At 36.9% G+C, this 14,805-nt stretch overlaps 2 protein-coding genes across 3 annotated transcripts in view; one reads left to right on the top strand and one right to left on the bottom strand.

The window, feature by feature from the left end:
* Positions 1-13,830, top strand: pknox1.2 (pbx/knotted 1 homeobox 1.2). Of its 2 annotated transcripts, none has more exons than XM_079864656.1 (11): positions 1-141; positions 1,690-1,802; positions 4,860-5,011; positions 5,105-5,276; positions 6,153-6,323; positions 6,403-6,517; positions 8,130-8,227; positions 8,410-8,538; positions 9,971-10,047; positions 10,125-10,288; positions 12,722-13,830. In XM_079864656.1, the coding sequence occupies exons 2-11, from the start codon at positions 1,752-1,754 to the stop codon at positions 12,919-12,921; spliced, it is 1,329 nt and encodes a 442-aa protein (XP_079720782.1). In that variant the 5' UTR covers positions 1-141; positions 1,690-1,751; the 3' UTR covers positions 12,922-13,830. The 2 variants fall into 2 exon arrangements, with proteins under 2 accessions (XP_079720782.1, XP_079720783.1); XM_079864657.1 differs by having other exon boundaries at positions 126-141; positions 1,695-1,802.
* The window catches only part of tmprss3b (transmembrane serine protease 3b), a gene marked incomplete at its 3' end in the record, with an annotated part of 17,219 nt that continues 15,429 nt past the window's right edge, over positions 13,016-14,805 (bottom strand). The window contains exon 13 of the mRNA XM_079864845.1: positions 13,016-13,078. Coding sequence (XP_079720971.1) covers positions 13,016-13,078 — 63 coding nt within the window. The remainder of the gene's footprint in view (positions 13,079-14,805) is intronic.

Below are 14,805 nucleotides of genomic sequence, written 5' to 3' on the forward strand. Positions count from 1 at the left end.
CTAAACCGTTAATGTCTCCTCCCACCTCATTAATATTCATGAGCAAAGTTGCCTGCGTGCCGTTACGCTGTGACGACATGGAAGAACTGCGGGTCCCGATTGCTGCAGCCGCTTGTCATTGTGACGAAGATTGGCACTAAGGTAAGCTGTCACTCAAAATCTTCTTTTCCGACTCCCTATCAATCAGGCGATCTGGGCCACACACTAAAAATGCACTCGGCACATAAGATCGAGCTTCCGCGGGAGGCGCGCGGTCAGGATGGTTTGAGCCTGAAATCAGATGTTTGGACGGCGGTTTCGAGGGAGAATTTCTGGCTCGAGACACAGTCAAGGCCCAGCTCTTTTTTTTATGATCTTTTGTAGAAGTGCGAATGGCGGCTGTACTGGTGGGGAGGGATAGCCCGATGTCCCTTAGATTGATTGATAGGCGATTATGGGCAGGCTTTTTATTATATTTAAAGAGACAGCGACGATAATTTTATAAGTCAGCGAAAACTCAAGAAGGTTGATGTTTTTCGTTATGACGTAGGTTGCGCACTTTAATTGTATATTGATTGCGCCAGCGGTTCTCATGGACGAATAGAGAGCGCTTCGAATAAAACACTAGATATAAACATACTTAAAGGCAATGGGTTTGAACCTGAACAGAGGCTCAATACAAACATGGCGCCTACAGTAATATAGAGAATGAGATACAGTCATCTGTGGCTGAAGAAAAAGACGAAGATATATAAGACCACATTACGAGAAATGAATCGCCCCCGAACGTTAGGAGAGAATCGATGATGTTTTAAAATGTAACGATATTCTCAGTTCAGCTCAAAGAGAATCACGCATTGAAGTCTTATCGCAGTGCAGATACGTTTAACGATGTTACTATTTATATCTCGAATTTGTATTCGTCCGATCGCAAAGACCACTGCAGATGTTTATCCAATTCAACATACGTTTGTTTTTAACCACACGAATGTTAATATAAATAAAACAATACTTTATGTTTTGTCACTTATATGCAGCGCATAAACTTTATTCATAGCGCATGCAGCTAATATATATATATATATATATATATATATATATATATATATATATATATATATATATATATTAGTGCTGTCAAATCGATAAATCGCTCCTTACATACATACATACATATATATATATATATATATATATATATATATATATATATATATATATATATATATATATATATATATATATATAGGCCTATACATATTATATAAACACAAACTTATGTCAGTTAATCACAATTAATCAATTTGACAGCAATCATATATATGTATATATATATACACACACACACACACACACAAGGTGCAAAATTTGTTGAAATTAAGACAATTATTTTAAAACGCTAAATTAAAACTAAATACTAATTGTTCAGTTAGTTAAGGCTGATAGTAAAACTATTGTTATTTGTCTAAGTGTGCATGTTGGTAGGCCATTTATAACGGCCATCAGTAAAACACTAAATGGCCCTAATGCAATAAATTAAATCAAAAGTTTTATCAAAATAATACAATTATGTGTGATACACCTACAGATAAGATCATATTCGATGCTTATAGTTGCATATTACTCATTTTCCACTATATAGTAAAGAGTGGCAGGTTTTAATGCTGTTTGGTAGCTCTTCCACATACATGTTTCTCTTTGTTGTGGCAGTTTAGTGGTGCTGAAGATCAGCTTTATAGAATGCCCAAGCATTGTCCACGGCAACAGTAACTATGATGACATCCCCATCGGTGTCCATGGAGGATTACCAAGAGGCTGAACAGGTTTGTGTTGCCAAAGAGCTAGTATTAAACAGCCAATGGAACACTGTTTTTGTTTTGTGTGAATGTGTTTAATTGACCTTTTAAAAGGAATAGTTCACCCAAAAATGAAAATTATCCCAAAATTTACTCACCCTGAAGCCATCCTTAGGTGTATATGACTTTCTTCTTTCAGCCGAACACAATCATATTTATATTAAATAATATCCTGGCTTTTACCAGCTTTGTAATGGCTTTGAAAAGTGCTTGATTTTTTTGAAGCTCCAAAAAGCGCATCCATCCATCATAAAAGTAATCCATACGACTCCAGTGGGTTAATAAATGTTCTAAAAATTCAGAAGGCCTTTATTAACCCAATGGAGTCGTATGGATTACTTTTTTGGATTACTTTTATAGATTCGTTTGAACCTTTCTGGATCCGCCATCAAATTGATCAATTTAATTATATCAAGTGCTGCAAGAAAAGGATATAAATCTCCACCTCCAACATCCTCACACGCAACATAGCCTACTAGCCGAGACTCTTCTTTATGTGTACAGATGTGACGTAATGACGCAAAGACATGCTCGAATTTCCCGCGGAAATCCACCAGTACCACTGGAATTAAAAACATTATTACAAGCTTACCGTTTTGAATCGAGCTAAGGCAAGCAGATAGTTTTGAAAACTGTCTGGTTATGTACTTGCTCAAACATTTATTTTGGATAATTTTTAACCCAAAAAAGCTACGGACTGCAGCTTTAAGAAAACTCTTATTGTATTCGGCTGAAAGAGGAAAGTCATATACACCTAGAATGGCTTGAGGGTGAGTCAATTATGGGATAATTTAAATTTTTGGGTGAACTATTCCTTTAAATAAAGTGATAACCATCTTTATATTGCAATTTAAAAAAAGCAATAAGCGTTTTGTAAACATGCAAGTCTAACGTCTCACACTCTGAGATTGATGTCTTGTGAATTCCTGGAAGTCTGACCTCTGCGGTATCGGATGGAGAGATAGAGAGACTCGAGACTAACCCGAGATTTTCCAGCAGTCGTTAAATATATTTATCTCCCCCTTTTCAATCAACACTATTGTTGCTCTCCATCACATGCACTCAATCATGTGGGCCTGTCCAACTATGATGTACAAAGAAAAAAACTGTACAAATGAGAAAAGAAACCAGCACTGTGTATAATATATTATAATTATTTAAACAGTATTATATAACAGTATTATTTTAGTATCATTGAGATTCTATTATATTTATTTATTTATTTATTTATTTATTATTTTATTTTATTTATTTATCTAGTTATTAATATTTTCCAAATTAATATTTTTCATTTTAGTTTTAGTGATTTAGTTGTTTTTGTTAATATATTATAAAAAAAGTTATATATTATATAATTTATTTATTTATTTATTATATTATATAGAAAATATTATTATATATTATATATAATTATATATAAAATATTAAAATATATATATTAAATATAATATATATTTTTTATATTATAAAAAGATATGTTTTTATATTTTGTAATATGTTAACATATATATAATGTTTTTTTGTTATTTTAGTACATCAAGAGAGATGTTGCCTTTACAAATAGTTCAATGAAATATTTTCTTTTATAATTTACTTTATTTCAGTTAAATTTTATTTTATTTCAAGTAACAGAAATGTTTATGCTTTTTAGTTACCTATAATAACCCTTATCTGGATATCTTGCATGTTAAGTCAAACAGTCACTCAAGGTAGTTTTCTATGTCCTCTCTTTTTCTGCTAAACGGCCTGAATATCTTGACTGCAACCTGTCTTTTGAAAATCATATTTCATATGTTACAAAAACAGCCTTTTTCCACCTTAGAAACAGTGCTAAGCTACGTAACATGCTATCAGTTTCTGATGCAGAAAAGTTAGTTCATGCATTCATGACCTCGAGACTAGATTACTGTAATGCTTTATTAGCTGGTTGTCCTGCATCCTCAATAAACAAGCTACAGTTAGTCCAAAATGCCGCCGCTAGAGTTCTTACTAGATCAAGAAAATTTGACCATATAACACCAATTCTATCACCACTACATTGGTTACCTATAAAGTTCCGTATTAATTACAAGGTATTGCTACTGACTTATAAAGCCCTAAACGGCTTAGCTCCAGTTTATTTAACGGATCTTCTATCGCCCTATAATCCATCGCGCTCTTTAAGATCACTAAATTCGAGGCTTTTTGGTCATACCTAGGATATCCAGATCATCCAAAGGAGGGAGATCATTTTCACATTTAGCTCCAAAACTCTGGGATAGCCTTCCAGATACTGTTCGTTGCTCAGATTCGCTCTCCCAGTTTAAAACTAGATTAAAGACGCATCTCTTCAGCCAGGCATTTATATAATATTTTTTAATCTTACAGTTAAATCCGGTCTCTAGTTCATAAACGCCAGAGGAGAACTGGCCCCCGACTGAGCCTGGGTTCTCCCAAGGTTTTTTTTTTCTCCAGTAGGTCACCTGATGGAGTTTTTCGGTTCCTTGCCACTGTTGCCTTTGGCTTGCTCAGTTGGGGATATTTAATTTAATCAATCAATCAACAATACTATTGATCAGCATTACCAAACGTGGACGTTTTACACTAGAAACAAACACTGATGTACTATTTTATTTAATACTGTGAAGCTGCTTTGATACAATCTGCATTGTGAAAAGCGCTATATAAATAAACTTGACTTGACTTGACTTGACTTGAAACTAATGTGAAAAACCATTCCGTTAAATCTGTGAAACCTTTCTAAATCTGACAGACAAAGATAGAGTGGTCTGAGATTTGAGAGAGAAGCGCCTTTGTTAAAAACGAGTTTTTCTTACGTGATTTGAAACCCCATGTCGACCCTCAGGGTCTCGTTGGCTCTGGGGTCTGCTCTGTGACAGAGAGACTGTGTTTCTCAGAGAAGCCTGAGCCCACACACGGACATTACCGCCCGCAGACATGCCAGCTGACATCGCTAACTTCCACATACCTCACACATTTATTCTCTATCTATCTAAACCCCCCCTCCTCCTCTGTCCCATGCAGATGCAAGTGGGAGAACAGGCGGCGGGACAAGTGGAGGAGAGGTTGGAGGAAGAAGAGGAGGAGGAGGAGGAGGAAAGAGAGGAAGAGGAGAGCAGCTCAGCACCGTCTGAGCCACAATCTCCTATGGAGGTCTACAAGACGGCCATTTACAGGTAATTTCCTGTTTTTCTTGTGGCTTGTTTTTTAAAAATTGCTCTTGGATATGTATTTGGGTTTAAAAGAGCGATGTGTTTGTTGACTGTCAGACACCCCTTGTTCCCCCTGTTGGCACTGCTCTTTGAGAAATGCGAGCAATCCACTCAGAGCTCGGAGTGCGTGACCTCTGCCAGTTTCGATGTGGATATCGAGAACTTTGTGCGAAACCAAGAGAAAGAAGGCAAGGCGTTCTTCAGCGAGGACCCCGATTTGGACAATCTGGTAAGATGCACCTTGGCATTATACTGTAGTTCTGATCTATTATTTTAAGCAGGTTTTTAAAATATTTACACTACCATTCAAAAGTTCAGGGTCAGTAAGATGGGTTTGAAAGAAGTCTCTGATGCTCACCTAGGCTGCTTCTTTTTTTTTTATCACAAATACAAGTAAAATCAGTAATATTGTGTATCAGTATTATTTCAATATAATATAACTGTTTTTTTATTTATATATATTATAAAATCTGAATTTTCAGCTTCATTACTCCAGTCTTTAGTGTCACATGGTCCTTCAGAAATCATTCTAATATACATTTCAAATTATTATCAGTTGAACCCAGTTGTGCTGGGTTGTGGAAACCATTATACTCCCCCCAACCCCAGGATTCTTTGATGAATGGAAAATTCAAAAGGACAGCATTTATATGAAATTTACTGTCACTTTTGATCAATTTAATGCATCCTTGCTGAATAAAAGTATTAATTTCTTAAATGAAACATACTGACCCATAACTTTTCAATGGTAGTGTATATTTAGGGATGCATGGTATATCAGTTACTGGGCAATATTAATCATTTTGTTTATTTATCGATAGCATTCAGTATTGGATATGTTTATTTCCGCTATTTCTATATATTGATTACTTTTGCCGTCAACTAACACTCACTTTAAGTTAATATTTCAAAACATTGTGAATTTAATAACACTTAAATTTTAACTTACATTTTTCATTCTGTACATTATAATGATGTGAAGTCTAAATTCACTCAAATCACACTCATTAGAGTCCATTGGGATCTACATGATTGGTGAAGAAATGAAAATAGAGCCATTATCTAAACGCTTGTTAAATGTACTGTACGTTTTCACTGGGCTCAGATGGTGAAGGCCATCCAGGTGTTACGGATTCACCTGCTGGAGCTGGAGAAGGTAAATGACCTGTGTAAAGATTTCTGCAGCCGCTACATCGCCTGCCTCAAGACCAAGATGAACAGTGAGACTCTGCTCAGCGGAGAGCCAGGAAGTCCCTACTCGCCAACACAGACACAGGTACATTCTGTAGACACTGTAGAAATCTGCCTCCATCTTCGCTCAGAAAATAACCGCTGTGCACATGTTCTCCTCGCAGTCGCTGAGCTCGTTCACTGGAGCCATGAGTTCACAAGGTATTGTAGTACCAGCGTCGGCTTTACAACAGGGCAACGTTACTGTCACAACTGTAAACCCCACACAGGTTGTAACAGGTTTGTTGATTGTTTTACTCTGCCGTGTTTCTTTCTTAGTCTGAATTCTTCCTAGGTCTCACATTTGCCATGTCAAAATTTTTACGCACTGAATATCCCATTACATATGGAAGTAAAACAGGTTGCAAACAGTGTTTATGTTCACTTCAGTGATGAATACAGTGCAACTAATAGCTTAAATGTAATGGATAAGTTACCACTCTCTTGTATTGGGGTAGAGGAAGTAATATAGTGTGATTGCAAAACTGAATTTTCAGCAACCATAGCGGCGCTGGTTCCGGAAGTATTTTTTCCATTCATTTCTCCCATAGGGTTTTTTTTTTTTTCTTCTTCATTAAAGCATTATAAGCCATGAACAAAGCCAATCAGCTACGAGGTGAATCATTACATTAAAAACTTTGAAACAAAAACGTTTTTGAAAATCAGACAAAAATACAAAGGTACAAGACAGTGTACTTAAAGGCTTTAGTGAGGGAAAGAACTACAATCCCATAAAGCATTGCAAACAGCATAATCAAATTAAAAAAAGAATGGAGATATATAAAACTACGCATTTAAAAATGTTGATTATATATATATATATATATAAAATATTATTTATGTAGTTTATTATATATATATATATATATATATATATATATATACATATTTACAAGTACTTCAGTATTTGAGAGGCATTCGTCATTCGTAGTGCTTCATGGTAGAGGGCGGAGCTAAAGAGCTTTTTGCTTGTTTCAACTCTGATTAGTGGAATTTTCTGTAGAGCATATGGGTAATGTAGCTTTTCACCACATATTTCACTGTTAAACACGATTATTTTAAAACTAAGTTGAAATAATACTGGCTGACGGCTTCAACGGAAGCAAATACCATCGATTAATACCCTTGTAGCTCACAGTAGGTCTGTCTTTAAAGGTTTATAAGTTAGAAAATGAATGGGTTTTTCTACTACCGGAACCAGACTGTTGCAATCTATTACTCCAGTCTTCAGTTGCAATCTATTACTCCAGTCTTCAGTGTCACATGATCCTTCAGAAATCATTCTGATATACTGATTTTCTGCTCAACAGACATTTCTTATTATTATCAATGTTGAAAACAGTTGTGCTGCTAAGTATTTTTGTGGAAATCGTGATACCTTTTTTTCAGGATTATTTGATGAATAATTGTTTTGTAATAGCCTAAATGGATTTTTACTACCACTTTTGATCAATTTAATATGTCCTTGCTGAATAAAAGAATTGATTTAAACTTTACTTCAACTTTATTTTACAGTGCACTATGCACAGTGTAGTTACTATAGTAATTACTATAAATTATGCATAATTACATGCAACTAACCCTAAACCATGCCCTAATCTAACCCTATAATAAGTACATGTAGTTAATTATTATTACTCGGTACTTAAATGTATAATTACACTGTAACACGGAAACCTTAAAATAAAGCGCAACCAACTATTCTAATGAGCCTAAACCTTTGAATGCTAATGTATATTAAACACTTTGTATCTTTGTAAATAATTTAACTGCTTAAATGTTTTATTCCATTTTTTTTTCTGTTTTCTTTCGTGGTATATTGACTCTGTGAGCGTGTGTTTGTTCTGTCCAGGTGGTACAGTATATCAGCCCGTTACAGTTGTTACTCCACAGGGACAGTTGGTCACACAGACTCTGTCACCTGGAACAATACGCATCCAGAACTCACAGGTGAGAGATCGTCACCAAACACATTCATGTCAGGCAGTTTATTCCAGTATTAAAAATTTCTTTGATTGGCTCAAGATGTGCTGATCTAATTATCTAACAGCACAGCTTCATAATCTATTACATTATGGATGGCATTAGCACACATGCACACAATCTTGACAGCTGAGTTGGTTTGCCCACAGCTTCAGTTGCAGCTGAACCAGGATCTGAGCTTTTTCAGTCAGGAGGACAGCTCGTCTAAGGCCAAGAGAGGCATCCTGCCCAAACACGCCACCAACGTCATGCGTTCTTGGCTCTTCCAGCACATCGGTGTAAGTCAGATTCTTCTGTCCTTCACAGTTTTATAGTGTTGGGCCAGTCTAATAGCCTATTCACAGAAAGAGTGATCGATCACAGATGATTTTTCACTATTCACACAGTCATGAAATCCTCTTATTTTTTTAAAACCCAGCAGTATCAAGACAATTATTCACAATCTGATCAAGCAGTAAAATCAAGTGCCTGACCATAAACCTTTGAACGCTAGTGTATATTAAACACTATTAGAGCTGAATGATTAATCGTTAAAAGGCCGCGATCTCGATTAAAACACCGATGCAAACATATTCCTAAATGACAGTGATTCGTCTATGTCTATTAAACCTTTTCCAAGTATGTTCACAGCGGAACATTCAAATATGCCTTGGTACTGCCGATGATCCAGAGAGAGCAGTTGTATAAAAGTATAAAACCTCTTCACAAACAGTCTTTTTAACCACAGAGTATAATTATTTCTGTATTACGGTACTGGGATAGTAGTTTATAGTTCAGATATAAACACTGATGCCTAAGACAGCAATCAAAATAGAGTAAATCACCATTTGAAAGTAACTTGACACTTTAATAAAGATTGTATCAATTACATCGTGCTTACACCAGTAGGTGGCGACAAGTGACTGTTAAGAATATATTTGTCATTGAATAATTCTTTCAAGAGATTCGCTCAAAAACGCAGATTCATCCAGTAATGAAACAAGTTAAGTCTTTATGAACGAGTCATTGAATCATTCATTCAAACCATTTAAATAATTAATTCAAATTAATTAATAAAAAAAAAACTGTTTTGTTTAGTTGTCTATTCAGAATTGTGAGAGAATCTATATACTAAACAAGAAAATCGTGATTCTCAATTTACCCAGACTCGTGCTGATTTTTTTTTTATGTAAAAACTTTTGTTCTTTATGAATAATTCAATTATTTTAATTTCATAATCTTTTTTTATTGAATTTGTTAATATAGCTGAAAACAATTTTTAATTGTTGTGCTGTTCACTGAATCTGCTTGTATATTATGAAAACTTCACATTATCAGACCACAGAGCTGCTCAAGCTGAGAAAAAATGTACTGACTGCTTGAAGGTGATTTTGTTTGAAAGAACTGCAGTGAGCTTTTTTTAAATGTATAGATGAATTAAGTGAGCCGGTAGGTGTGGATGACTGGCTCGTGAAGCAGACACACACGTACATTCACACTCTTACAAATGTCAGCTGCTCATATGACTGAGCTTCTGGAGACGCTGCACTGATCACTGAAGAGTCTGGCGGGCAGCTTTTCTGTCAGGCTTCTGTTTAGATGGGCGGCCCACAGAGAGACATTGTTCAGATGAAGTGGAGAAAGAGAAAGTTAACATTTAAAGAGTGTAAAAATACAGACACTATCCAATAGAGAGAAGGTGTAAGACCATTTTATTTCTGTCCCTCCCAGCACCCATATCCTACAGAAGATGAGAAGAAACAGATTGCCCTGCAGACCAACCTCACACTGCTGCAGGTTAACAACTGGTGAGTTATCACACTGTATACATATGTAGGGTCAGGTTAGTCATCTGGGTCTCCTCTTATTGGCTCAATGTCTCCAGGTTTATTAACGCTCGACGACGGATCCTTCAGCCTATGCTGGACGCCAGCTCCTCAGACACACCCAAGAGCAAAAAGAAGACGCCCCAGACACGACCCCTACAACGCTTCTGGCCCAACTCCCTCGCCTCCTCTGTTACCCAGCAACAGGTCACCATGGAAGACGGTACGGCGCTTTAGACATCATAGATTAAAACTGCACAGAGTATTACTTAGTTTGAGGGCGCAGGGGTACATTTTAAGTTGTAAGAGGGGTGATTTCTTTTGCACAACTCACACCGTTAAAGGGTTAATTCACAAAAAAATAGAAATGCTGTCATCATTTACTCACCTTAATGTTCCAAACCCAAGACTTTCGTTCTTCAGAACACAAATAAAGATATATTAATGGAATCTGAGAGATTTCTGTCCCTCCATTGACAGTCTACGCAACTACCACTTTGATGCTTTAAAAAGAGATTGTAAAACTAATCCATATGAATCGAGCAGTTTAGTCCGAATTTTCTGAAGAGACTCGATCGCTTTATATGATGAACAGATTGAATTTAGGCTTTTATTCACATATAAACAGTCATCTATGCACACATCAGTTGTGGTAAATGGAAGATCAAGCATGTTCGCTAGGGCTGTAGTCAACCAAAGAAATGCTTAGTCGACCAAAGTCCTGTCCTGCACAATGATTAGTCGACTTTGCATTTTGATTGAACATTTATTAAACAATTGTCATAGAGCATTTATAAAACAACAACGAAAAAACGTTGGTTTTTTTTATTGACACCTGGGATCCCCCGCGAAACGGTTCTCATTCGCGCTTGAATAAGGCCGGCGACACACTGGCTGCTGGCGTGAGAGTCTCAGCTGCGTTGGGTGTCTGTTTTTATTTCGGCTCCCATGTTAACAGGTTGGAGTTTCCACACTGCCTGCGTGAGACACGCGTCTCAGGCGCGGCTCGAGCCACGCGGAAAACGCGTGCATGCTAGAAATAGAACCGACGCCTGAGTGTTCCAGCAACGGGTGTTCTCTGGCTAGAGCTTTTTCTTTAGGCCTATTTAAATTTCGTTTTTCTTTATTTAAATTTCGTTTTTCTTTATTTAAATTTCATTTTTTTCTGTATTTAAATTTCGTTTTTTTCTTCATTTTAAATTTCGTTTTTCTTTATTTAAATTTCGTTTTTCTTTATTTAAATTAAATTTTTTTCTGTATTTAAATTTCGTTTTTTTCTTTATTTAAATTTCGTTTTTCTTTATTTAAATCTACCCTTTACTGTGTCAGTAATTTGTTAATTAGATTACCTTAAAAGTATTGCTTAAGTTAACAGATTGTGTGCGTTTTATATCACTAGTGCAGTGTCCGTTCTCGGAGAATATAAGCCCTGCTCGCATGAGGTGCGCCGCTTCCCGCTCGCGCTGTTCTGTAGTTTACTATTAATTCTGAACGTCTCGCATGTCCATCTATATTGCACCAAATGCGACACTGCACTCCCTTGTGAAGTCGATTGGATGAACGGTTCTCGAAATAATAAAAATGCAAATGGACAGACAGACACATAGAGATTACTACCTATATTCCTTACTGAGCGCGAAGCAGCAGTGCAGCCAGCCACAGGTGCGGTTCCCGAGTGTTCTACGTGGTGCGCTAAACTGTGCCGCTGTTACAAAATAGCCTAAATTAAAGCATTTAAAGTTGGGGATAAAACATAGGCTAATTATATTTAGAATCTAGTAATAAATAACTGCTTATAAAGGAATAAATATCAAGGAGTAAATCAATGAAAATTTCTTTATTGGTGAAAAAAAAAAAAAATTATGCGACTGGTCGACCAATGAGAATGTCAGTCGACCAAGACGGCATCGACCGATTAGTCGACTAAACGACTAAAGTTGACAGCCCTAATGTTCGCTTTATGTGTGAGAACCAATGAGGTTCATTCTTGTGTTACGCAGCACGTTTGAGCTTCAACAAGAACCAATGAGGTTCATTCTCATGTGTTACGCAGCACGTTTGAGCTTCAGCAAGAACCAATGAGGTTCATTCTCATGTGTTACGCAGCACGTTTGAGCTTCAACAAGAACCAATGAGGTTCATTCTTGTGTTACGCAGCACGTTTGAGCTTCAGCAAGAACCAATGAGGTTCATTCTTGTGTTACGCAGCACGTTTGAGCTTCAGCGAGAACCAATGAGGTTCATTCTTGTGTAACGCAGCACGTTTGAGCTTCAACAAGAACCAATGATGTTCATTCTCATGTGTTACGCAGCACGTTTGAGCTTCAGCAAGAACCAATGAGGTTCATTCTTGTGTTACGCAGCACGTTTGAGCTTCAGCAAGAACCAATGAGGTTCATTCTTGTGTTACGCAGCACGTTTGAGCTTCAGCGAGAACCAATGAGGTTCATTCTTGTGTAACGCAGCACGTTTGAGCTTCAACAAGAACCAATGATGTTCATTCTCATGTGTTACGCAGCACGTTTGAGCTTCAGCGAGAACCAATGAGGTTCATTCTCGTGTTACGCAGCACGTTTCAAATTCCACAAGAACCAATGAGGTTTGTTTATATGTGAATATACGGTATATATTTGAATGATATGGTTGTCATTCTCAGGTACCACAGTTACAGTCGGTGTGGGTGAGGACGGACTACAGACGCTGTCATCAGATGGAGCTACGCTGGCCATGCAGCAGGTCATGATGGGAGGTCACAGCGAGGATGATGATGATGAAGACGACGAAGAGGACGAGGACAATGATCCCTCTCACTCCGACATGACCAGGCTGGGCCTGGAGACCAGCGACTCGCTGTAGTAGGACTGAAACACACACACGCACACACTCTCACAGTAACGTACATAGTATATAGAGAGAGGTGTTTAAGGAGCATTAGAGCACTAAGAGACATTCACACAAACACCTCGGCTGGCGTGTTGAAGGTCACAGCGCACATCCTCAAGCTGTCAAACAGCTTGTTTGGAGTACAGAGAAAAGGGCTTAAAGCCACACACACCGAAACAACCCACACACACACATACACGCAGGTAAAAAGTCAAGACAAAAGCACAAGTCTCTCTCACGGCGGAACACACAAATCATTTTCGACACAGTAAGCCGAGTGCACTTTTTGTATGATACTGTAAATTTAAAGAAAGTGTCTAAAGCACATTTTGAAAGAGCTAAAAAGAAGGAAATAAAAAAATAGTGATGCTGGATGATTCGGTTTTACTTATCCTCATGGTCTCAGATACTGTGACAATGAGATTTCGTCCCTTGCATGCCTGTGTTTGCTTTAATCAGGCACCAGGATAAAGAAGGAACTATTTTTATAGTACACTGTCACAATTGATCGGTGCCAATTTGTTTGTTTTTTTCCATTTGTTTGTTTTGCTCTGGTTTGCTATGTTTTGTAAGGAGTATTTATGTATGAAAAAGACAAAAAAAAAAACACTTTTAACGTGCAGGAGGTTTGTGGGAACTACTTATTACAAAGTACAAAGAATGGATTATACTGTACGCTGAAGGCATAAACTCTGAAGCCTTACATTTTTACATTTCTAATGCCGCAATGTGAGACGGCCTCTGATGTCACTTCCTGTGCAATCGACATGGATACCATGTCCAAAAATGATATTTTGCAAGGTCGTGATTATTGTTTGCGACATTCAATGCCTGTAATTGTTGTATGAGAAGGAAATGTTATTTCTTTTTAATGATTATATTAACCGAAGTTGAACTGAGAAGGACGTCAACAAGACTTTGTATTTATGTATATTTTTCAGCAAAGGGACGCATCCTTGATGTTAAACCCCTTCAGCTCAAACATTTATGACTGATTTCTTTTTTTTATTCCACGCTAACATGGACAGTTTTCACAGGAAAACATGTTTTTCACCGTAACAAAGTGGATAAAACAAATGTTTTCAATATTTAAGGATTGATTGCATGTGTTTTCATTTATTATTGTAAAGAAACATACAATATTATTTTTTAGAAACATACCGTATGCTCACAAATAGAAAACAAATCTATCAGTGTAAACTCCATGAGATTGGTACAGTTGAGCTTTTAGTTAAACCTTGATGGTATATTTCAATACAATAGAAGCTGATATAAAATTTGGATTATGGACATGTTTGTCCCAGGTTCTTCTTTTTACAGCTGTCACTTAATTGAGCTCATATATCCTGTTTTAGAGTTATTTCGCGTATTCAGTATGTGCTTTAGGCTGTCGGTACTGAGCGGCTTTTCATTTCCAGCATTAGTCTTGTGATGCCATCAGTCAGATGACTAACCCAGAAGCAGAAAGTCAACTTCGTTAGCTTAGCATGAGGAGGTTTAAACGCTGGACTTTTTCTCTTTTCTCTCTCTCACACACACACAGATTTGCCTTTCAGACTCTTCATTTTTGTAATAAAGAACACTGTACCTGAAGGACACTGTTGCGTGTGAGTCGATTTGTTTGTGCATCCTGTAGTATGACATCAGAGGTCATGAGCCACATTCATGTCAGGGCCGAGAGAGTATTTTTAGTGTAACCTTCACTGAGTCTCCAGCGTAAACAAATAAATCATTTGGCTTGGGGTGAAATTGTAATGTAGTTCACAGAAAGTTGTTTATTTATTGTTGTTATTATTATTTTTGGTCCATTTCTAATCGGATTTGTTACTCTGGTTTAGCATTTACTCATTTTGCAAC

Source organism: Squalius cephalus (assembly GCF_949319135.1).
Source record: "Squalius cephalus genome assembly, chromosome: 2".
NCBI classification, from domain to species: Eukaryota; Metazoa; Chordata; class Actinopteri; order Cypriniformes; family Leuciscidae; genus Squalius; species Squalius cephalus.